The sequence below is a fragment of the Sinohyriopsis cumingii genome, chromosome 15 (assembly GCF_028554795.1).
Source record: "Sinohyriopsis cumingii isolate HCF-2022 chromosome 15, ASM2855479v2, whole genome shotgun sequence".
Classification (NCBI taxonomy): Eukaryota; Metazoa; Mollusca; class Bivalvia; order Unionida; family Unionidae; genus Sinohyriopsis; species Sinohyriopsis cumingii.
In genome coordinates this window covers 54,549,457-54,576,504 of record NC_142975.1, presented here as the reverse complement: position 1 = coordinate 54,576,504, position 27,048 = coordinate 54,549,457, and the positions used below count along the sequence as shown (strand labels likewise).

Here is a 27,048-nt window from a genome sequence, read left to right as displayed (position 1 = left end):
ATCATAGATGTAAATACATGTAAATTAATTATGAGTCCTCACAAGTAAATGACAGATTCCATTCTCTGTATGACTTGTCACTGTTCAGCTTTTTATTGTAGTTAAAGTGAAAAATATTAAATTCATGATCACTCAAGGTATTTTTCAAGGTCCCTTTTGAAAATGTGCATCCCCAGATTTTGGGATAAGGTGAAGGTCTAGGTACAACACTGATTTGCATGCATACTGGCAACACTGATTTGTATGCATACTGGCAACACAGATTTGCATGCATACTGGCAACACTGATTTGCATGCATAATGGCAAGGGATACCACTCTGATTTGCATGCATACTGGCAAGGGATACCACTCTGATCTGCATGCATACTGGCAAGCACAAATTGAGGCATGGTATCAGCTGCTATATTTATTATATGTAACCTTAGTGAAGTCAGTTTTTCAAGATCCCCCCCCAAACAATTTTATATATAAAAAGACAGGTTACATAATGCATGCAACAGCAACATGTTTAGAAATTAAGGTGACATCTTCATTAATTTTGTAAATTTTAATATCCATTAATCTGCAGAGTAGCAAAGCTAAACCTACTTGTCTGTATACATTGTATTTTTAACTCATCTGGCCGTAAGGACAATTTAACTTTTAGTGTGGTCCTGCCTGCATCATCCATCCTTGTTACCAAGGAGTCAATATTTTTTTGTTTGATTTTGATCAAATGTGGAATCAGGCTTATATCATCCTAGTCTCTGATGAATGTGATATCAGTGAGCGAGATCCACACATATTATTTAGGGTAATTTGCAACTGATTGGCTGTCTTTTTACCAATGTGGAGACAACATTTCTGATCAGTTTTTATCACATTTGGAATGTACCAGTAGGCACATAGCATCGAGGTCCTGGATAAGTTCAGTAAAATGATCAATATTGATGTCCATGAACCAGGTGACTTACTGATTAAACATACTAATCTATGGCCATATATCCCATTTAATATTTTTCAAACTTGGAACATAAGTTTATGTGATCGGTATTTCCAATGAGTTCAGTAATGACTGAGATGCATGATTGGCTGAGCATGTTTCGACTCTGGAGGCCATGTTTTTGGCTTGGTTTTATCAAGCTTGGAATATGGTCTTATATTAACATCATCATCTTGGACAAATTTGATATATCCACAGATATTGAAGAGGTTATCTAGCATCATACTGACTGAGCTTGATGCAGCTATGGAAGGAATATTTTTGATCAAACTTGGAATGTGAGCTTACATTATAATGATCCTGGACAAGTTTGAGAATAATTGAGACAGTCCATATTAATAATGTGATCATTTGATTGGCTGAGCTTGTTACCATTCTGGAGATCATGGCTGGGGTAGAATTTTAATCAGAATTGGAATGTGAGTTCATATGATGATTCAAGACAGTTTTGATAATGACCAAGATCCATGCATAATTATAAGGCGATACTGCATCTTATTGGGTGCTCTGGACAGCCATTGAGAAAGTACATCACTCTCATTTTCTCAGCATGATATTCCTGAAAAGAGTGATGCAAGTGCCATTAGAAACCAACAGCAGCTGATAGACTGAAATCGGCAAATTCTGGTTAATCTTTGTCAATTAATCTTATATCATCAAGATGTTGGAAGAGTTAATTATGGCTGTCCAGAGCATGTTTATGAAGTAATTTTTTATTTGATTAGCTGAACTTGTTACCACTCTGTAGTCTGAATTTTTATTGGAATTTGCTCAAACTTGGTAAATAAGTTTATATCATCATGACCTTAGAAAGGTTTTATAATAAGAAGGTATTATGGAGGTGATCTCGCATCGGATTGACTGAGCCTCTTACTTCACTTGAAACTATTTCTGAGATGATTTCATTGAAATTTGGTTAGTAGGTTTCTATCAGAATCTTGGAGGAGTTCCGTATTGACCTTGATCTAACATATTAAATATGACTTTATCTTTTAGAAATTATTTTTTCTTCAGACATTACAAATGCATAACACTAACATGATATAAAGGTTGGAAGATTGTGGTACAGCCCAGTTGGGCTGCTTGTTTTAAATGGTGATATGTTTTCTTCTTACAGCAAATAAGAAACATACATTTAATTTGTTTCCCGATGTTGAAGTAAAGGTGATTTTGCAAATGTTCACAAATGTGAAGAAAAAAACAGTAGAAGCAGAACTATTCTATGAAGCACAAAACTTAGTATCTGTGTTGCTTCAAACTTAAACTTTGAAAGCAAGAAGTCTTTAAACATCGTTATGATTAAAAAAATAGATCATTTCAAATATCTCTGCTATATTTATATGAAATACCTTTTTTCTCACATTTTTGACAGAAAACAATACAACAAATGTCAAATTTTGTGAAGCTGTTCCATGTGAAGGAGTAAGATATAGCAGGTCAAATCTTTGCATGATTGTACACTTGTAGGAAATTTCTTTGTAACCCTTTCAGTGATCAAGGGTAATATAGGCAATAAGTCATAAAGATAAACGACTGGGCATGGAGAGAGAGAATGTAAAATCTTGGCCCCATCAAGACTGTAATGGAAACATATCAATTATATGTGAAGCTCATATTGTCTTAGATGTACCATATAACTGGTAAACTTTGCCATTTTAAATTTTAGCTCACCCGGCCGTAAGTCATCCTCTCACTATTGCTTTTTTACAAATTCTTCTCAGAAACCACTTGACCACTTTGCACATCACTTTACAGGAAGCAGTCTCACATCAGAGCCCTTCAGATTTGTTTAATGAATAAAAAGCTGTCATCCAATACGGCTGACATTACTAAAATGAAGGAAAAAACTTTATAAACAACTCCTTGTCAGAATTGATTTTGACTACTTAACATAAAGCATCCTGGCATGAATGCCTTTCAGATTTGTTCAAATGATGTAGATCCACCATCAGATATGGTCACCATTTCTAAATTAGAAAAAAAACTCACATAGAGCTCAACATAATGCGGCCAAATTTAACACAGCATTCTGGCATGGGGGGGGATTTAAAAGTTATGCAGATCCACCGTACCAATACTCAAAATGTAAATTCTATACCCAACTAGATTTTGACCAAATTTGACAGAAAGTGTTTTGGCAATGATGGCGTTCAGATTTAACCAATCTGCCATCCAGTATGGCCGCCATTACTAAAATAGTAAAACTATTATATGACTTCTCAGAAACTAGATAGTAGAATTCAGCCAGATTTCACAGGAAGCTTTTGCCATAGAGACCTTGCAATTTTGTACAAAAAGCCACTTTGCTTTAAAACAGGGCTGCAATCAATAGAACTTCTTGATTAGGTTTTCCAAGACTCTCAGCTGCAAGAACTCATGAGTCCCCAGCCATTTTCAAAGAGTCATAACCTGGACTGGTAAAAGTTCTTTTTCAATACTTGTTATTAAAATATGATGATAGATATGTGGGTAGGCAGTATGAGAGATACAGTAGGTAACATGAAGGCCCTTGTCATTTATTTTTGTTTGGTATATTGAAATGTTCAGGATCAATTACAGGACAAATATTGGCCACTACTTATGTGGATCAACATGCAAATCAATTATTGTCTTGTGTGCTGTATTATGATGAATGTTGTGAGATACCCTGATTGATTTATCACTACTTCATTAAGATCTCTTGAGAATTTTTTAGACCATTATACCGTATTTTTTGTGTACAATCTGGCATTTTATTTTTTACTTCTAAAAGTGTTATTATTTCAAATTGGTTGTTTTATTGGTATTTAAATAACATTTTCTAAGCAGCACTGGGTAGATAATTGATCTTAATTTCCCAATCCTTGCATTTTGTTGTCAATGGACTCACCTGCTAATCATTTATTAACTTTTCATATATTGTAAATTGCGACATTTTTATACGTGGTAAGCAGGTCAAGTGCCACTTCTTCATTTCATCTATTGTATTCAGTTATCGAACTAGAGCTTTTTTCCATTTTCACTTTGGATAGCCTTTGCTACATTTTTCCTCATATTTAGCAGTTTTAATATCCTCATTTTTGATAATTTTGTTAGTAGTCCCATGCTGTTTTTAAAGTCTGGTTGACTTAATTATTGCCTTTTTGTCTAGACAGCTTAGCATTGCTTCCTTTTTAACATTTAATCTCAATGAAACATCTATATAATGTTTCGGGGCCCTGAGTAGCCAAGTGGTCTAAAGTGTTCACCATTCCGGATCACTGCCATCTCACCTCTGTCTGCATGGGTTCAAGTCCAAGGCTTGGCTAGCGTGGGTATGTGGGAAAGCCTGCCAGTGGATTCTCATGGGTCAGTGGTTCTTCCCTGGGTTTTCCAGGGTTCTTCCTCCACCAGTTATACTGGCCGCCATGTATAGCCTATCTTGTGCTGAAAAATGGCGTTAAACCCTAGAACAACAACAACAACAACAATGTAATGTTTCTTACTGAATAAATTATAATAGCCTATACTTAGTCCATGCTTTACCTGGTTTATACTACTTAGAAATGTTGTGTATATCAAGTCTTTAAGCCTATTTATTTCAGATGCAATGTTTAAGCAAGGTGTAGGTAAGTGTGACCACAAGAAATTTCAGTGGGACACACACTCCACTTGTTTATTCTGCAAACACTGTATGAGGACAGATGGCTGTAAATTGTGTAGCCTCTGGTCTGTTAAGATATGGGATTTAACAGAGAGTCAATGAGCCTAACAAGCAAGAATTTTCTGTTTTTTTTTTCTCTGAGTCCCTCTGGTTGCAAAGGAAGATTACCCAAGTCTCCTCAGAGACTCCTAGGATTAGTTGGCCCTCTTCTAAGGGAAAGTATAAAACCTTTCACTCAGGGATTCATTGTTGGTGATCTAGTTCCCAGATAAAGCAAGTGCTCAGATCTAACTCTTATCAGAACTGGGGATGGATCATCCTACAGATAAGAGTTGGGGGCCCTGAGTGGCAGAGTGGTCTAAAGCGTTTACCATTACGGATCACTGCCATCTCACCTGTCTGCGTGGGTTCGAGTCTCGGGTTCGGCCAATGTGGTTATGTGAGAAAGCTTGCCAGTAGCTTCTTGTGGGTCGGTGATTCTTTCCGGGGTTTTCCAAGGTTCTTCCTCCACCATTAATGCTGGCCACCATGTATAGCCTATATTGTGCTGGAAAATGGCATTAAAACCCACAACAACAACTGTTACAACAGATAAGAGTCACATGTAGTGACCAGGGCTTTTCTCCACAGGGAAGCGATTGGCCCATTTCCCACACTCAGCCATGGTTTTCTTGACCTGGGCCACATTGTAGTCATAGATGTGGACCATAGACCTACTTTGTCTTATGAGTTTGTGTTTACAAAGAGGGAGGGGGATAGGTCTTCTTCGCCAAAATGTTCTTAGACTAGTAGGTTAAATAATCACCCTAAACTACCACTGGGTCCACTGCTTTACACAGTCTATTAACTATGTGTGAAACAATTCATCGATGTAACGATACACATATCAAAATAAGTGGTGGAAAATGGATACAAAAATATACTTACCATAGGCCAGTTATTTTAATCTTCAGCAGTCATTAAAACTTGTATTAGTTATTTGCCTTTTTGCCTTGTTATTCTTTAAATTCAGAACTCGTCTGAGACAGCTGTTGCAGGCACAATTTTTGCACCCATTTTTATTAGTTAAAAAGAAACAGATGTGAAATTGTGAGTATAACATTCACTGTCTTGAATCTGTTGATAGGTGAAACAGAACTAAAGCATTGATGAAATTGTACCTGGAACTCACAGTTTGCATTGCTAATCACTTGAGATTAATGGTTGTTAAATTTGGTAGGCACATTGTGCTCCTGCAAAATCTGCAGAGAGACATTGGGTCACATAGTCCTCCCTCCCAAGAGAGGTCCTTTCTGTCCTTGTTGAAGCCAATCAGTTGGACACAGAGAGGGCCAATATAGTACCCTCCTTTTGGGATCCTTTCACTTTCTCTCCCTTCTGTTCAGGAAGCAGAGGAACAGGAATTCTGGTCTTTCAATAAAGCATTGAGGGTTACTGCCTCTTTCGATCTGTGTTCCAAACTTTTAGGATTTGGTTACTCACCAATTCTTTACAGTTTGGAGGAATTTTCAGGGGCACACTCTCGACCATATCTGTTCTTCCTCACTATATTAAAATCAAGGAGCTTTCACAAAGTTTAGCAAGTAACAAGCTTTTTGCTAGACAATGTTGGTGGGGTCTGTCCCTTCCTTTACATTACTACCCATAGTAGCTTCTTCTAGCTACAGTGTTCATATGCCTTCTTGGCCCACTAAAACTCACACTCAGCAGCTCATGTGGATATTTTTGCAAGGACCTTGGCTTACCTTTCAGTGAAAACACCAGAATCCTCAGAGCAAAAGGTTAGGTCACTAGCGTGTGTCTCCTCTAATGCTGACTTCTTTTTAGCATCCTCATTCAGCCTGTTGAAGTACTCATTTTCTCAGGGGTCTAGATCACTCTCTTTGGAGGGCTCATCTCTTCTGTGGCTAGTCAGGATTTGAGAGACCATCAACAAAGACATCCACTTCTGGCTCTTTGAAATCAGCCAAGAAGCAGAATCATCCTGACCACTCTCAGAACCTACTGGGTAAATTATTTAAGGTTGTTCATTATACCTTCACAATTCCTTTCTTTTCTCCTCACAGGAAGTCTCTTAGACTTTGTTTGGAGGCGAGGGTCTTCCAATTCCAAGATCTGCCATTTGGCCTAGCTTCCACTCAGAGCATTTACTATGGCCATGGGAGTAGTTGCAACCCATTTAAAGCCAATCAGTATATCAGTCCTCCAATATTTCAATGATTAATTGATTCACAATGGTAATCTAGACTCACTCAGACTAGACCTTTCTTGCTGTTTGCCCATAATGACCAGGCTTTGTCTTCCACCAAAAAGACAGAGTTCATTTGATTCAAGATTTTTTTTACAAGATCTTGGCCCTGTTGGTGACACAGAGATTAAAGAACAAGTTGTTAGCTCATGTTTTTCTCACTCTTTTGGGGATCTTGAACATGACAGTGGACCTGGTTCCCCCAGGCATTCTTCACTTGCAGTAACTCCAGTTTCTACATTTTACTAGTAGCATGGAAACCACACAGGGAACCCTTGAATGCTCCAATTTCTCTTGGTTGGGATTTCCACAACAATATAAATTGGTTGACAAATTGGAACCGACTTCTGGCCAGAGTCTGCATGCACCCCCCTCAAACCCCACTGTTTCCTGTTTACAAATGCATCAGATTCATGGTGGGGTGATCATCTAGAGCAGGAGGGTCTGATTCTTCAGGGTTCATGGTTTCAGGAAGAAGAATCCACCCTCCACAACAAAGTTGGAAATGAGGGCAGTGTTCTTAGGCTTTCAATGGTACATCTAGCAAATAAGAGGTCACAATGTGATGGTCTCCTGACAACATCTCAGTTTTAGTGTACCCCCAGATACAATAAGTAGAAATGCTGCCAAAGTCCATGATTGTATGAATCACATAAAATTTGTACGAATTTGTGCACTTGGAGACCAGTATTGCACAAGAACTCTCACAAATTATTTAAAAGTCATGCATATGAAAATATACTCTGTGCAGTATACAATTTTTATTCTGCCATTCACCCATAAAGTGCTTGTCGCAAAATAAGTACAATGAGTAGAGGTATCATAGCATAGAAGTGTCTTTTTTAAAACTGCTCACAAAGAAGGGTTATTCAGCCTGACATTAATGGTTAAGCTAAATTTAATTGGCATACTGGGCATTCTGTTGTAGTTTGAACCTTGCATCAAGAAAGTTGTTCAATTCCACATTTATAATATAGGCTGCTTAGAAAACCCCAAATCGCTGATTCCTAGAATGGTAATCTTTAGATGATGTGTGTGTGTGTGTGATTAGGATTTTTAGCATAGTTTTAACAATTTTTCAGTCACATCGCTATGATGTCTGCAGTGTGGCAGTTTATAGTGATGTCTAGCACTGGGGCATCATGCCGCAGACATGTAGCATGATGTCCCACCCAGTAATATTATCCTGACACCAGGTCAACCAGTCCTAACACTAACCTCTTAATGTTGAGTGCCTAGCGAGGTAGCTGTTAGTGTAATTTTTGTAAGTCTTTGGTATGACTCGGCTGGGGTTCCAATCCACGACCTCTCGCATCTGAGGTGGACGCTCTAACCACTAGGCCACCAGAGTGGTCTTTAGATGAAGATTTCATTCATCAAATACTGGCTGATGATAGTGATGAAGGCAAATTATTTTTAAAGTTGGGAAGTATATCAGACGAGTTCAGAAAGTGTTAATGGTGATACCAGTGAGTGATTTTGAAGTGGTGGTTAAATACATGTACATGCTGATGGACCAAAACAGATGGCATGCCAGTCAACTCTTCCTTTCCAGTATATCAAAGTTAGATGCAGACAAACAAGCAAAATTAATATATAGAAAATTAAGTCCAATTTTAATTTCTTTGCTCATTACAATTTAGCCTTGTGGGATCTTGTACTACAAAACAATATAATCCTACTATTAGGGGTAGATAAATGTAAATAGGAATCTAATTATAAACTTAAGAAGTAAAGATATTTATTTGATCTAAACGCCTCTGTCTGAACAAGTAGACTGTGGGCTTGAAATCCTCATACAGTATTATGGATCAGGTAGTTGATCTTTTATAATAGTTAGTAAAGCACTGATTCAAGGAAGTGAAATTTAGGCAGAGCTTATTTTTGTGAAAAATCTTATTTTGGAGCAGAAGTATGCAAAAGACAATGCCTGTGAGCAATGGGAAAATTGTAGCCGACTTTACAACTTTGGGGTACACCCTTGGTGGACTTGTTTGCCATCAAGCTGAACAACATACTCCCCTTTTACATTTACAGAACGTCTGGGCAGTGAATGCCTTCATCTGTTCACTTGTGCCTTCCCACCCTTCAGAATGATCTCACTTGTCCTTGACACTTATGTCTTCCCACCCTTAAGACTGATCTCACAGGTCTATGACACTTGTGCCTTCCCACCGTTCAGAATGATCTCACAGGTCCATGACACTTGTGCCTTCCCTTCCTTCAGAATGAGCTCACAGATCCTTGACACTTATGCCTTCCCACCCTTCAGAATGATCTCACAGGTCCTTGACACTTGTGCCTTCCCACCCTTCAGAATGATCTCACAGGTCCTTGACAAAGTTAGGCTCATCATGACTGGTCTCATTTTGATTGCCTCTTTGTGGTCATGGTTCAGCTATCTTCTGGCGGCTGATCCCAGGATCTTTCCTCAGGAGGTACTGGCTATTGAGCAGCCCTTTCAAACACGGTCAAGTTTTCAAAAAGCACTACATTGTGAAGGATTGTCACCTAGCAAACTTGATAAGGTATTTTGAATTGCAGAGACCAGTGTCTTGCTCACTAATACCTAAATGGAATCTCTCTTGTGTCTTGAGTTACTAAATAACCACCCCCATATGTTTGGGTAATGCTTTCTTTGAGAACCTTGCCCTCAAAATGGTTTTCATGCTTGCTTTAGCACATGCAAGATGAAGGTGAATGCTCCATGACCTATCCATAGAGCAGGGCTTATCAGGTTCAGCAGGAATTATAAGCAATTTCCATCCTTTGTCAGCCAGGTTTTTTTTAGCAACAGCTTCCTTCGGTCGCTCCACTCCAAGTTGAGATCCCCAGTCTCAGCCTTATCTGTGCTGGGGATGACCAAGATAGACTTTTATGTCCAGTTAGGGGTCTCTGTTTTTACTTGGTAGCCTGTAAAGGGAAAAAGAAAGGAAACATTCTACCCATTAAAGATTCAGCAGTATTTCAGCTTCCACCATTTCTAGGAGGAACGCATTAACTATCAAGAGAGCTTACCAATCCCATAGTGTCAATGACCTGTCTTTCAGGAAAATTGAAGCCAATGAGGTGCATACCATTGCTGCCTCGTAGGCCTATCTAACTCATTCATCATTGGAGGAGATGATGAAATCCGCATTTAGTCACTCTCACAATACTTTCTCCTACTTTTACTTTCATTCATTAGCCCATCAAAGAGAAGACATTTTCTCACAAGGCACAATCGTTGTTGCTCTTCTGTGAGGGTGAGTATTCCCTGGGTTTGTTTCTTATTTGCCAGTTTGGGGATCATGAGATCTCTCATCAAACTGACAAATTCAGCTATGCAGTAGCAACAGGTAGAGTATTACTGATATTATTTAAAATATTTTTATCCCACCCACCCCAACTACATTTTAATGGTTATATGCATATTAAAAACACTAGTTGTTTTTAGCACAATAATGTAAGAACATGTCATGTTTAATAGATTGCTTGCCAAATTATTGATTTAAATTGTTTCCCATTTATAACAAGAATTTTTTCATAAGAGTTATTTCTCTTACGAAGACATTAGGAATTTTATTGTTTTATGACACAGAAACACAGTTAGGTTATTTAGTGACAGGACAATTGATAGTAAAGTGCCTTGCTGAAAGACATACCATGGTTGCTGACCCAGTTTGATCCAGTGGTAAGATTAAAACTTGCACTCTCTCAGTTTTAAATCCTGCATGCTAAGCACTGAGCCACCATGTTTTCTACCTCCATTATTCACCTCTTACAAAGTGCAGGTGGGTGTGTCAAGTCTATTCTACATCACTGAGTCTGCAGGGGCATTCCTATGACAAACATGCAGAACAGCCTTGCTAGAGAAATCTCATTGCTGCATTTATTGGGCAACTGTATAATAGAGAAAATAGTTATCTGCATTACATTTTTATAACACCAAAAAAAATTAGTGTGTAAATAATGATAACATTTCTAACCAAGATGAAAACCCAATTTTTGTTTGGTTCTAAAGATGGCCCAATGGTAAAAAAACCGAAGAGCATTCATTCTTATTTTCTTTTGTTAAATGTAATTTGCAGGTTGTTCCCTGGAAAACTACATGTAAAATCAGTGTTGAGTAGTTTAAATTTTCCCATGTTGTTGTTTGCAAAACGCTACAAAATAATGTTGATACATAGTCAGCCTGGTTGACTACTGAGTCTGGTTGTAGGTACAGGGATGAAGTCTGTTACAGCCATTGGACCACCCAATCTTTCTTTCCATTTACCGAGAATCATAATTTTGATTGTGATGAGTCCCTGTGGTTGTATGTTTCACAACTTGCTAGATAAACATCACATTGAGGCTTTTTGTGCTTGTCTAATATGGCAGTATTTAACTACAGTAAAATATTTTAATTGAAATTTAACAAGAAACATCAAGTAGTTGACACAAGAACTCAAAAGTGCTTTTAAAAAAAAAAAGCTTACCAGAGCCTCTTGACAAAACACCTTAAGCAGGCTGACCCACCCAAGCCAGAAATGTTGTGTATCTCAGATGCAAGCAAATATGTTAGATCAAAATATAAAAATATACTCTCACCACCAACCTACCCAATCCACCATACAGAATATAGTTTGTGGAGTAGCAGTGTCGTGTAATTGATGCCAAAATTGAACACTGACCATTCAGCCAGTTCATTCAGGTATGAATCGAGTCACACTGGTTACATGTTGTTGTCTCTTTTCCAGGACACACTTAATTTTCAAACACAGATGATCAAAAGGGGTGTGTCATTGGTCAATTAAGATAATGTCATAGATATGCGCTGATAAGAGCTAAGCAGCTTCTGAAAATTCATGCTTTCCTGATGCCCATCCATGAGTTCCTGAGAGCTCTTCATCACATATGAGATACCATTACTAAAAAATAAAAAATCATGCCTTTTTCTAACAATTGACACAATAAAATTGGACCAACATGAAAGGCTTTTGAGTTTATACAGATGAGGTTGATCCACAATTAAATATAGCTCTTGTTAAGAAACTTTTTAAACCTTTATTAAAAATGATTTGACATAATTTGACCAAATTTGACAAAAAGCAATCCTAGCTTCAAGGCCTTCAAAATGTATTACATGATGCTGATTCATCACCAAATATGGGTACATTGCAATAATTTTGGCCATATTTTTTCCAGGAGACAAAGGGGTATTGTGTCAATACACATTTTCCCCACATCCTGAGCACTTAAACCACCTTGGCTATTTGTTCAAGACAATTCACAGAAAAATCTTATATTTTGTTTGGCAGACATTTGTCTTCATTAAGGAAATTATTGGATTACTTTGGCTCTACTGTTGGATTGATTGAGATGTTATGAATGAGCAAATAGTTTTATTCATTTGCCGTTTCTCAGTTGATCTTAGTTTTGTTAGTAGCCAAGATCATCTGAATGGCAGCTGATGAGATACATTTGAGGTATGATCCACAGAATTGACCTCAAAGTTTTGAATCATTCATGAGTTGCAGTTTGTATATATAAGGAATTTACAAATATTTTTCTGGTGTAAAATTTAAAATAAAGGCAAACCTCTTAGAATCTGTTAACTCGCATCAAATAGAGGTGATGCAAATTCAGTTCTTTTGTTTTAGATTTTTTAAAACCAGGATCTAAGCAGTGTGGGAGATTGCTGGTAGAAATGGTTGCACTTTGTTTTATGCCCAAGGCTGCACAAACACATTTCACTTGCCACTTGATTGAAATAGTAACATGGGTCTCATGCATTCCCAATTATTGTGAGCACTTGCAAATTATCACAGAATTTCCTTTGACTAACAACTAACAAATAAATTTTCATTCCGTTTGTGAAACTTTGCTGATCTTTTCTTAAATAGATTCTTATCCATGTGACTTGTTAATCAAGCAATTGCCCTTACAAAATTCTCTTCCTTCATGAAAGTTGATTGAATACAACACATTAAAAATGGTGTCAAGCTTAAGTCCAGGTCAGTCAGCAGCAAAAGGCAAGTACAAAGTCATTTAGCCCACTTTAATCATGAACTGTGTTAGATTTTTAATATTGAAGAAGCATTCATAAATAGGTATAGGTACTTTAGTTACTGCACACTCTGGCTTGTTTAAAGCAAGTTATGTATTTTTTTGTAAATTTTTTTTTATGGTTTATGCAACCAGTATCGTGGAGCATGTTTAACGTTTATCACTGGAACTAAAAATAGACAAAACTGCAATAGCTTTATCTATAAAAAAAAATTGTCAGAATATTGATGAGCTTTGACAAAAAAGCTTCCTGGCATTGAGACCTTTCTTTATTTAAACAAATAACACAGTGGCATTGGAAAATATTACTTCAGAAAGATGCATATTGTCTCTGATTTCTTGGCCAGCATCTCTTGCCTTCAACGACTAGGTAGATGCCAGTCAGTTGAGCAATCTAGGGACTACTTGTGCCTCTTATTGCAATATGTGCATGGAAAAACTGCTCTGTAATAAAATCCAATTATGGCAATATGGCTACTGAAAGCATGAAAGCTTTAGAAGGAAAATATACTTAGCAGTTTTACATTTTGTGGTCAAATTCAGACCATAAAATATGTGACGGTTAGCTTGCTGTGAAATTTCCTGTCCTCTGGTAGTATTCCACAAACAGAGCCAATTATTGAATGTGAAATATTTTAGAGAATTTTTGTTGCTTTAAAGCAAATTCCTTTATGATGATTAACTTTTTGATGAAAGCTGTTTATCAGAGTGTCTCAATCTTCTGACCTTGTAAAGTATGACCTTGTCCATGGAAGTTAAACCTTGAATTCTTAGCATTCTGCTGATGAATAACTGATATATGCATGCTGGTCTTTCTTCTGGAAATTGATTGTACAGTATGTAACCATAATTATGTCCCCATGTTTGAAAATTTCATAGAGTTCTATATTAAATGACAATTTCTGAATAGTTTATTATTTGAAATACTCAATATACAAGTTGGGTTGAACTGCAAACATTATAGATCCTAATATGCATAAAGCACTGGCACCTCAGGGTCTGTAAAGTTTGTTCTACTAGTTGTTCTTACAAACTCCATAGACCTAGATCTGCAGATGAATTATATGACAATATCTGGGTCTATGGAGTTTTGTAGGTTGACTCAGCTTATAAGACAGTATATACGGTTTGTACCGGTAAAGGAAATTTTAGCATATTTATTCTAGTTGTGTCGGGAATTTAAACTTTTGCTAAAAATAAATTCTTTGTATTGATTGTACAAATAGACCAGTTTATAGGGGTCATTAGATTAAACTCCGTAAGTGAAACTGTTGAAAACTCATCATATACACAAAGTATTGTCTGTAAATTTTATTCAAAAGTTTATGATGGGATAAGCAGTTTGAAATTTTGAATGTACTGATACATTGTTTATTTTGTAATCTTGCAGAATTCATAATTTCTGCTGCCTTTTTGAAATAGAAAAACATAAAGTTGTTTAGACATTAACTAGATTTTTGTAGGCACTGGAATTCCTGGCAATTTACTATATTTAGACAGCAAACTAGTTTGAGAGTGATGTTTGGAAGCTTTGGCTATAAGCACCTTTGCACTGGAAGGGTTTTTCTCTTTCTCTCTACCCTATACACAGTATCATTATGCAAATTATTTATCATTATCTCTGATTTATGTATCTTTTTTGGTATATATGTTTGTTAGAAACCATACATAAGAATAGTTATTCCCATATTATGTTAATTTTTTTGATGCATGGTCAAATATGTTAAAGTTGATCAACTCACTGGTTATAACTAACATTTCATTCCTGTAGTTGTTCTGCTGTGAGGTGAACACAACTGTGCATGCTGGGATTGTACCTTTGGGATTAATGCTATGCAATAAAGTGACATGGATTATGGATTAACTGGATATGCATAAAGTCTTTTGAAAACACGCACATTTGCAGTTAAATATGTACATGAGGAAACAAAGACAATTTTCTGAAATACCATGAATTTCATCCAAACAATATTTTTTAAGTACAATACTTCAAATTACTTTTAAAAGATTACATATCATCTTATCCCATATGCTTGAAAATAAACATCAGAATTTGCAGGAGCCACTCAAACGATGTAAATGCAAGTGGGAAATTAACCTTATAATTGTTTTAAAAAAATGCATGTATTTTCTGAATATAGGAGGATTTAATGAAATAATAAAAATAGAAGTTGGAAATGTGATGCACGATTTTTGTGCATTTTGTAAATATTTTTTGGCAAATATTTATAGAAATTAGTGTGAATGGTTCAATGATATGTCCTAGAGGAGACCCTGCATTTGACAGAGAAGACAATATTAGTAGTTTTTCTCAGGGTTGCTTTTCATCTTATCTGTATAGTTAGAGTTAATGAAGTTTTATACAGTTCATTGCACATTCAGTGTTGTATGCCTGTTCAGGTAATTGATAGAAAATTAAGTCAGTTGATAGTTAATAATAATACAGTAGGTAAATGAATAGTAATAAAAATACTTCAGTGGATAGTGATAATAATAGTTTATACTATTAGGTCAATCAATATTGATATTTGATAATTTTAGGTCAATGGATAGTTGATAATATTATGTCATTCGACAGTATATAAAACCATTCATTCATTCTTTCCATTATAATTTATGGAGTGATAGATAAGAAAATAGTTTTCTGTCCTGTTCGTCTCTTCTACTTTTATTAAATTATTTACTTTTGAATGAAAACCTGCTGTGACAGGTATTGCTAACATTATACAACTGTATGAAACAAATTGTACAGATTAAGTTGTCAATGATACAAAGCAGATTAACAAGTATACTGTACAAAATGGATTGACTAGTCACTGAACTGTACAGAACATTAACTTGTCAGTGAACTGTACAAAACAGATTAACTTGTCAGTGAACAGTACAGAACAGATTATTAACTTGTCAGTGAACAGTACAAAACAGATTAACTTGTCAGTGAACAGAACAAAAGAGATTAACTTGTCAGTGAACAGCACAAAATAGATTAACTTGTCAGTGAACAGTACAAAATAGATTGACTTGTCACTGAACTGTACAGAACATTAACATGTCAGTGAACTGTACAAAACATTAACTTGTCATTGAACTGTCTGTACAAAACAGATTAACGAATCGGAAAATGATACAGATACATGGAATGTAATACATAGGTACATTTATTATTTCTAACATGCAGCTATGATTTGCTAGTTAAATCTCAGTGACAGCAAACAGGAAGTTGATCCAGACCTTCAGTTTCACATTGTAAACATCTTGCAAAAAAGAAATATGTTAAGTAAAAATCTGGTAGAATGATTGTATTTGCTGTAATATAACTCTGTGTGGCATCAGAACACACCACCAGATCTAGATCTGCAATATAAAAAAGCAATATAGACATCTATTGATCAGAGTCTGTGTTGTTTTTGTAGTTAGACTCAACTTATAATTGATATTAAGTACTTGCAAATGGCAGCTGTTCTCAGCAGTTGTAACATCTACCACTTCACAGCACAGCATCTTTCAGAATAAACTGTTCTGTGAGCATACACTGTAAATATATCTTGTAATGTATGATACCATGTTTTTTGTCAGTATACAACCATTAAATCTTTGTGGGTTGAATATATGCATGTCACTGAAATATATTTTAATGTACCATATATCATTTGTGTACAACATTTAAAACTCTGACAGCCAAATATTTGCATGTCACCTGAATATATCTTATACAGTATGTCTTTAGTATACAAAGTATTGCAACCATTAAGAACAGGGGGTCATGTCATGTAAACAGCTGATTACATCTTATGATAAGCCATGTCAATATTATACAACCATTAAAAACTGGGGGTTGGATTAATGTATGTCACCTAAAACTATACATCATTAGTATACAGACAAAACTTTAGCTTCAAATATGTGTAGAAAATTCCTGTTGAAATTTAAACTATTACTTCCATTATATTTTTAAACATCCGTCTGTTGATGGCATATACAAAATACAGGATCTTACATAAGTGATCATTTTTAAGAAAATTAATAAAACTCAAATAATTTCTAACCTTTGTAAGTCATTACAGGCAAAAGATATAAAATATTTGACAAATTTCATAAATTTAATTCAATATCTGACTGTATTCACAGGGTGAAAAATCCTAATTATGTTTACCAAACCACAGAAAAGTGAAGTGACCTTGAAATGCTTTGGTCGTTTTGCCTTTCTTTTCTATGATGTTATTGCATCATTTGTAATGTCAGGAGGCGATATCACATGTATTATAGATCTGAAAATTATTATATAGTACTGTGAATATCACTATACTTCATTCCACCAAGCAGTATAAATGATACTTATCTCTGTTTTTCATTGAACTTTCAAGTCTGCATCTCAGAATGTAGTTAAAATTACCAGATTCATTTCATGCATATATGATTTAAACCTGATTCATACTGACATACAGCACAACACCATTCATTTAATACATGCTGAAAAAAGTGTGTCGATATAATCTGCCATGTTTGTCCTGAGTTCTGGAAGAGCCATTTCTTGATACTGCAAATAAATCAATGGGAGGCAGTAGGAATAGGAAAGCTGATCACTCCTTGGTAAACAACTCAACACTTCCACACATTATGGTAGCATCAAAGAGTTCGAAGTAAACAGACCACTCTGCTCTGCTTCAGTATATAATAGGTGGCAAGTGTTATGCTGTCTATCTTTTGACAATAATTTAAAACAAGTGCCAGTAGCCTATAATAGTGTTTATGTACTAACAGTCATGATGTATTACAATGGCATAATCTAAAATGTCATTGACTGGATTCACAACAATCCCAAAATAGGGATTCAGACCAAAAATATTGAGCACTTTGTAATTCCAGCAAATAATTTAAATAAAACCTCTCAAATTAAAACTGTATACAAACAATAAGACTTATTCCACTTTGGATGTTGTGATATAAATGAATAATTCCAAAATAAATAAATCTTACGATAACATAAAAACATAAGACACAATTTGAGAAACAGAATGAGGGTAAAAAGTTCATTTCTAGAACATTCTCAGTTATAAACAATCTTATATAAATCTCCACTACTGTCATCTTAATGGAAATTTCCATCAAAATTCATTTCTAGAAAATTCTAATGTCAGAATCAAGACTGTATCCAGAACTCGGACTTAGTAAGCATGTTTTGCCTGCATGATATTAGACGTGTAGGCCCAATTCCTATCCTCAGTTATAGGTAACGGTTAATCACACAATACAGATTAAATATACTTAACATATTTTACAATGCCATCAAGTGGGTTTTTTCTCCAACTTTTTTAAGAAGGGTTATTATTTGTTTATTCTTTTAAAGAAGGATTGTTATATGTTTATTTGTTAGATGTCTGCAAGTTGCAGCTCACTTTTACAATTTCACCTCACAGGCAGTGACGATCTCTTGGGAATCCCCAGATTGCCTTAGGCTTATGGTTCAGTCCAGTTCTGATTACCTGTTTTCAGTAAATAATGTGATAACAAGTAATACAGGATAAAATCTTTCTTTTCATTTCTTTCTATTATCTTTTTCATTGTCTTTCTAAAATTGGACCATATTGGGTCTTCTTTCTAATTTATTTAAAATTAAAACCAAATTAATGTAACATGACATATACTGCAACTTCCTTTTTCTTTATTACCTAAGCAATTATAACCCCTTACAACAGGCTGCCTGTTGCGTTTGGTTGACTAGGTTGTACATCATATAAAGAAGAGAAGAGACCCGAATGTTTAGGCAGATTAAAACCCATTACCAAAGCTACTTGCTTTTAACACATTAACCCCTGGAGGTTTTTGTCATTTTTGCCTGAAATTCGAGTAGGAAACACATTTTGAAAGCTTTTTCTGAATAGATCCGAAAACACCAAATCCCAGGTGATCTTTCAATAACATACTACCTAGTTGTATTAGAAACATCATTTTTCATTGGCTATTTGGCTCATACATGAGCACAAGGGTAAAAGTTGGAGTTCTTTTTTTCTTCTTTTTCTGTTGCTAAACAGAGCCATTATTTTTGTATTGAGACTACTCTTTATTCCAAATGCCAATCTTATCCTACTTTTTGCAAAGGTTCATCTGTCTGTTTGCATTTCATACCAGTTTGCCTTAGATCTGAGACACAAAGTCTAAAATCGGGACACAAAGTCAGATCCTTGGCCACAGGCCAAGTTTGGGTAGAAAAAGGTTGAGTCCAAAAAACAAAGTTTTTCCCTCTGTATTCTGTAGTGTAACTAAATATTCCAGATTATTATCATTGTAGAGCTACATCTGTCTACTTTTCTATAATACCACCCACTTTAGTGTATCATGCATGACCATGACGCTACAGAGCTCAGCAGTAGGCTACTATCTCCTGCCATGTTAACTCATCGCTAGGGGTTAGTGTGTTGAGTCCAAATGAAAGCAACATAGACCAAGATCTACTGGCATCTAATGTGCTGTCAGATCTGGATCTGTGCAGTTTACAGCCAGACTTGATGTTCAAGCAAGTATATACAGTAATTATATCTATTTGCAGACCAATCCCATGATAATTTTTGCATGGCTTACATTTTTCTTTACCTGTACTTGAACTTTGTGATGCTGATAATGATGGATTTAAATATAAAGTCGTTATTAACACAGATATGGTTTTGTTTGCAGACTGATGTATTTCGGCCCATTTCACCACTAGATAATCCTCAAAGCTTAATGACAACAGCAGCCACAAGTGGAATAGGAAATAGTGTTCATTCCAGCTGGGACCAAGAACATTTCACCAATGTATTGAATTATCGGACTAAAGCCTCTGATCCCTACCTTGGTCGATCCTTCACGGGTACTTCAATAGATTTGTATCGTCCTGGGGAAGAAAGTGGCAGTGAATCCTCATTTGGTCATGATTATGATGTCTAGATTTCAATTGATCTATAGTTATGGTTTAATTGTTATGTGAAAAGAAAGCCCAATGCACATAATTTTATCAAGTTACACCTGGATATCAATATTAATAGTTTGATATCAGTGTATATCAAATGATATTAATAAATATTAATACAGCTATGTCTGGAATGGTTCAAGTCAGTTTGGGTCATTTTGATAAAAATTTGTCTTGACTGGTTCAAGTTAGTTTGGGTCATTTAATACATATATGTCTGGACTGGTCCAAGTTAGTTTGGGTCATTTAATACATATTTGTCTGGACTGGTTCAAGTTAGTTTGGAAACTATTGATAGAGATTTGTCTAGAATGGTTCATTTCAATTTGGGTCATATTAATAGAGATTTGTCAAGACTGGTTCAAGTCAGTTTGTGTAATATTTAAACCATATGTACAAGAATGATTTTGTCTTGAATATTGTTGCTATAATCATTGGTTTTCAGTACTTACAAATTAAATATTTATAGATCTTTATTAACCCTCATTTACATGAGATAATATACAATATAAAATTTGAGACTGCTTATTGTTTGGGGGGGTATCTATACCACATTAAAAATAATCCAAATAACTTGCTTGTGAGAGACTGATAATTATGTTCCTTTTTATATCCCTCTAAATACATGTAGTATTAATTATAAATATTTAAAGTCTTGTTTTCTTTTGACGTCAGTTGATTTTTTAAAAAATTTATAAAGTAGGTTTAAAAAAATCATTTAAACAATTTACTTTTTGTGAACAATTTTAAAATTGAAATGATTTGTTATTATTCAAAAAGTGCTCCAGGCAAGCTGTCAAACTATATCAAGGGAAGTAACCACTGTTACTAATCATTTCCTCACAGGATAAGTTGTTTTATATATGTCCATTTACATATCTTGATAAAATTGAGTTCTAATATCTCACACCATTGTCCAATATTGCACTATAAAATTCAGTTCTAATATCTCACAATATTGTCCAATTTTACATGGTAAAATTCAGTTTTAATATCTCACACCATAGTCCAGTATTACATGAAAATTTGGTTCTAATATCTCACACCATCATCCAGTATTACAGGATAAAATTTGGTTCCAAAATCTCACACTATTGTCCACTATTACCTGATAAAATTCTGTGCATTGGAAAATTTATAAAGATGTTCATGATCATATACTCAACATACACAGCCATTAAATTACCATATTTATTCACCTATAAGTAGAGTCCAACTGGACACAATAGACCCTGATGTGCCATCACATAATGTGATAGCAGATGAAAGTATTGTTTGTTTTACTGATTAGTCCTAACAATCTGCATAGACCCTAATCTGCCAGTGCATTATGTGATGGCAGATCTGGGTCGTTGCAGTTTGCAGTTGTCTCAACTTATAAGCAAGTAAATATAGTATTATAGTTATTAACCAGCAACCTTCATTCTTTATTGCATTTTAATGTCTCAGAAATAGAGACAATTTTATCTCATAATGCAGAATTGCATTTATGTTAGAAAAATTGCACTTGTTTATAGACACAGTTGTTTAGTTAAATAAGTTTAGGTTTTTTATGTATTTGTCTTTACTTAGTATGGCACCTGTCCATATTTTATTTATAGTTTCCCCGTTCATAGTATTTTTCTCAATTTAATTTTATAATTTTTTCATTTTATTTGTGATAGGTACATTCCGTCCAATTGTTAAATTACACCTTTCTTTACTTTCTTAATTTACATGCCACATTCCAAACCTTTATTCCCTGTGATGATTTGTACATGTGATTTATAGATTTTATTTTATTTTTCAAATTTAGAACTGTGATAGTCTGCACTTTTACATCAGTACTTATTTATATAAAACATTTCTAATGTCCAGATAATTTAAGGTAAATATTTATACATATTATGGAGAATAGATGAATAATGTGATAATTGAAAGAATAGATATAAGCTTTTTGTAAAATCACTATTTTATTTGAATTTTGTATGCAACTATATTTTAATCTTGTGTAAGAAGAAAAAAAGAGATCATGAGAACAATAAACATTAAAAGATTTATAGTTTGGATGGTTTTCATGAATGTATAACACAAACTTGAGAGGACTTCAATTACATTAATTGCACAATTCTTTCTTTGTTATCATATGTCGTAAATAAACATCGAGAATACAACTTTCAAGGTATCGTTACATTGCCAATACTCACATAACAATCAGTATATCAAATAGATTTTGACCTAAAATCACGGTGTATATGTACAGCATTTTACTACTCAGATGGCACAAAACATGCTGTTCATAGCTTTTAATTTATTTATAATTTGATGCAAACATTAAAAACCCCATTGCATTGTTTTGTTAAAGATATATTTGTTTTCAAATTTAGTTGCCCTAATAATTCTTATAACAACCAGTACTGGATTTAAACTGGATTTATTTTCTGTGTAATTTCATCAACACCTTAAATGTATCCCATGGTTTCTTGTAATCTTTCTCAGATGTGCTTAAAATTCCTGTACCTTCCATTTTGGACTTAAGAAACAAATACATGAACAATTTTCAGATGACAGGAATAGTTTCAATGTGTTTGATTTCATTATTCTTTTCTTACTAAAAGTAGTTATTAAATTACTTTTATCAGCATATTATATATTCTGTGCAAAGTTGAGGAAGTAAATTCATTTGTTAGTGTGTTGGCCCTGCATTTCCACATCGGTAAAACACTAACCAACTTTGCTTTTGCTTAGAATGCAGCATGATTTAGTTGGTGCTGTGAAGCAAAACCATCAAACCTTTAGGGGAAATAAGATCTTTTACTTTCAATTATGAAACTAGAGCGTGGTGAAACATATTTGCACCTATTTATATCTATGCTTTAATTTGTAAAAACAGCATATTATCAGTGATATTTTCAGATTATTCCTTTAAAAAGGTGTATACAAAAGGCAAAGCATAGTTGAGGGTATTTCAGATTTTACCTTTCTTCTATGAATATTTTTATACTATTGGTATTATTAATTTCTGTCGTAATGAACATGCGTGCATTGTTTTTAATTTAAAACAATTTCTTTAAAATGGAACTGTTACTTTAAAATAAAGGAGCCGTTATATGCACCACGATAAAGATTCAGGTTCTAGAATAGTGTCCAAGAATTGCCTACTGATTTCATTGATTTTTCTCATATAGTAATTAGAAGAAATGTTTATAAAAATGAGCAAAGTGTGATTAATAATGCAGTAGGCTTTTCATTTGGACTTTTATTAACAGTTGACAGAGTTGCTCTTACATGGATCAGCCAAATGTTTTTAATCTGCATCATTTCGCTATATATAAGGTATGTCCCCAAAAAAGATCTTAAAGTTCTGTTTTACGTATGAAATTGTTTAGGTATATGTATCTACATCTTGCATTAAATTATTTTTATCACGAAGTTACATGTAGTCATTTTTTTAATGTTATTAATGACATGACCATACGGTGTGTTATGCAGCAGTGTGACATACAATGTTTACAACATATTGCAATGAGAATGGTACACAGATTTTGTAACCCTGAAAGATATATTTTAAGATGACATTATCAGGTGTTCAAGGCATTATGCCACAATATGGCATACATTATTTATGACTTGGTAACAGTACAATGTAAAATAATTATGTCACATAATAAGGTATGTCCTTGTAGAAAGTAAGGTCAAGGTCAAGTGATAGGTATCATGATTAATGTAGAGGTTGTGGTTCATGTACATATACTTATGTTGTCATAAAGGAAGAAGGGATTTTCAACAATACCTTATGTTTGATGCAGATGAATTAAACGTTTTTGCATGATTCCATGTCAGCACAGGCTTTTGGCTGGGATAAAATCAGTATTTGTATCTTATAGAGAACATCCAGGTATTGTAGTGAAATGCATGTTCTCATAAAATACATCACTTTCTAATGAATTCTCATATATTATTTAGATCTTAGAAGTGAAACACTGAGGTATTCAAGTGAAATGGATGTTCTTATAGAATCTTTAGGCTCTGAAGTGAAATACCCAGATATAATAGTGAAATACCCAGATATAATAGTGAAATACCCAGATATAATAGTGAAATACCCAGATATAATAGTGAAATACCCAGATATAATAGTGAAATACTTTTTAGTGAAATACCTGGATAAAATAGTGAAATACATAGGCATTGTATAAAGCACCCAGGTATTCATGTTCTCATAAAATATGTTTGTCATGGAGGGAGACACTCAGGTATTATAGTTAAATGTATTAGGTATTATAGCAATAAAGGTGTTCTGATGTTTAAATAAAACACTTACATGCCATGATGTGGAAGACATTGATACCTTTCTGATAAGATTATCGAAAGTATAAATGCAAGCACATACATGACAACCATTATGCTTTTGGCATAATCATTACGACTTTTTTCACTAAATTACACCTTACATGTCAGTGTATTTGGATTACACTTTTTAGGTATATCCCCCTCCAAACAAAATGAATAATTTGTTTTCTCATTTTTATTGACATCTTGTTAATCCCACAGACCGTATTCTAGAAAAGACAGCTTCTATGTAACTACGACATAAGAGTACGCTTGTCCGTAGACTTACATGCACTTTCCTAACAGTATTATGTTCTATTTATAGCAGCTGCACTATTTCCAAGAAACAGGCTGGTTCTACTTTCAAACTTTTGATCTCAGTTTCTATTTATAGCAGCTGTATGGCTTAGTTAGGAGAGAAACAGGCTGCTTTTCTAACGTGTAATCTTCGCTTACGGATTCTTTGTTCAAATTCATATCTGGTACAGAACCAGTCTGTAGGTATTTGGCGCTAAAAGTCAAGTCAAATTTATTCTAGTCGATGCATGTGTTAGAGCAAAAATGTTTTTAAATAATTTCACAGATGGATTAGAAAAGATGAAAAATCGATTCAGAGATGAATACATGAATTACATTATACAGCAGTCCAGTCTAGGGCAGCTTCACGCCCCTTGCAAGCTGTGTGGAAAGGGTTTTAATATTGGTCATGGTGGTAAAACAAAGAAACCTTGAATTAGCTCATTTTGCTAACTCCAATACTAAGGTAACTCGTTTTTTTTTAACAGCAGAACTAAATTGTGGACACAAATTTTATAAATGCAGAGGTGTTGTGTATCGAGTTCTTAATAGAACATGGACTACCCTTAGCGGTAGTAGACTACATTGGTCTTTTGTTCAAAAGGATATTTCCAGATTCCAAAGTTGCAGAAAATATGCATGTGTAAGAACAAAGTCATCTAATATTGTTAGGTGTTATCAGAAGATAATTCACTTAAAATTGCAAAAACCATGAAAATTAGGCGGTTTAGTATTGCAACAGACAGGAGTAGTGATTATGATGACAAAATGTTATACCCAGTCTGTGTTAGAGACTTTGACAACTAAAAGGGCAAAGTCAGAGTGCTCTTTTTTCATTACCAGAATTAACAGTAGATTCCACTGGAGAAAACAATTTTTTATTTGCTTGATAATGCTTTGAATAAACATAAGTTGGCAGAACTGTGGGATTTTCAGCTGATACTGCATCAGTGATGACTGGAATTCATAAAGGAGTTGCATTCTATATTCTATATTTTGATAAATGTCTCCATTGTTCAAACCAGGTTGTCTGTCATATGATGCACCATGCTGCATGAAAGGCTGCTGATAAATTAGAAGGAGAACTCTTGAAGTATCAAGTTGGCACTCTACCTGACAATGTACTTCTTGTGGACAAAGTTTTTTTTTTTTCATCTTATTTTCCAGCTAAAAGACCCAATAACTGGAAGATATAAATTTTCTCATCTTTGTCTGGTTATGAAAGAAAAATTGGTTCTTTAACCCAGCATTTAGTGCTCTACTGGTGTGCGAAACATTTATAGTCTCATTTAGTACAAAGTGTTTTGAAATACAATATTATTCTGTTGCTTTTTAAAACTCAAAGTGTTATATATGAAAACTTGAAGCAGTAAGTGATGTTGAAAGTCCAGAGGGGTAAATAAATCATTTTGTGCATATGCTTATTGAACTTTTATCATGTTATATGTGGATTACTCTCTTTCTGCACAGATTACTCTTTTTGTCTACTTGGATTACACTTTTTCCACGCCAGGGGTTGGCATGTATGCAAGCAGTTTTGTTTTAGGTCTCCTTGTCTTTAAATTTATATTTGGTAAGTATAATGATGACTGATTTGTTTACATTTTGACATAATAAATATTGAATATATATGTTATCATGTATTGATTGTGTGTGTGTGTGTGTGTGTATATATATATATATATATATATATATACACACACACACACACACAATAGCAGCCATCCATGGGGAAAAGAGCCAATTGGCCTTTGTGTACACAGGTGACCTCAAAATACTGGTCTTTCAGACTTGGCCATTGAACAAATATCATGCAACAGATACCATTATTATTATTATTATTACTTTAGGCAGTGGGCTTAATTTCGTATTGAAAGAATTCACAGTATAAAGTTATATGAATTAATTCTGGTTGAAAAGGGTTTCATTCTTAGATTTCTTCAAGCTTTCTCACAGTCAATTTTTCATATTGTGCACAAATATATATATATGGTAAAGTGGTTAGTTAACTTTGAACCAAGAGGAATGTTGCATTGAATAGCGACTGTGACGACGTTTGTGCATTATCTTTTCTTGGATTAAAAAGAGTAACTGATTGATTAAATGCCTTTAATATTTTCATTTCTGAACTCTGTAATTACAGTGCTAATCTGTCTGTTCATTTATTTTTGGATCACACTTCATTGGATGACACTTCACACTGCATACAGTTTTTTATACTGTTATTATACGTTTCTAACTTTTTTGTTTTTTTTCAACTTAGAGTAATTCTAACAGAAATATCAGTGTTTGAAAGCTGCATTTGATGATTCACATTATAAACAATATGTAGGAAGAATTTACCACAGTCGTGATTCCCCAAGACTGGCGGAAATTGTTAAATGGGTCACATATGATAAACTAAAGCAAATTATTGGTAAAACAAATTAGTGATGTAACGAATCTTTTGTGATGAATAATACATTTAGTACAGGAATCAGTACACACACACAAACACGTACAGACAAAAATGATTGGAGGCAGACTCTAAAAATATAATGATTTTCCTCATGTATTTGCCCCAACAATTAACTTTGTTAAAATAAAAGTAGAGAGTTTAGCCAATTTAAA

General features: G+C 34.4%; 1 protein-coding gene across 3 annotated transcripts in view; it reads left to right on the top strand.

Moving 5' to 3' along the window:
• The window catches only part of LOC149781823 (uncharacterized), a 236,258-nt gene that overhangs the window by 205,980 nt on the left and 3,230 nt on the right, over nt 1–27,048 (top strand). For 2 of the 3 annotated variants that reach the window (XM_089935998.1, XM_089935997.1), the window contains one exon: nt 19,557–27,048. This exon is cut by the window's right edge and continues 3,230 nt beyond it. In XM_089935998.1, the coding sequence (XP_089792124.1) occupies nt 19,557–19,808 (252 nt within the window). In that variant the 3' untranslated portion in view covers nt 19,809–27,048. The remainder of the gene's footprint in view (nt 1–19,556) is intronic. The other variant, XM_089935999.1, reaches the window with a different exon arrangement.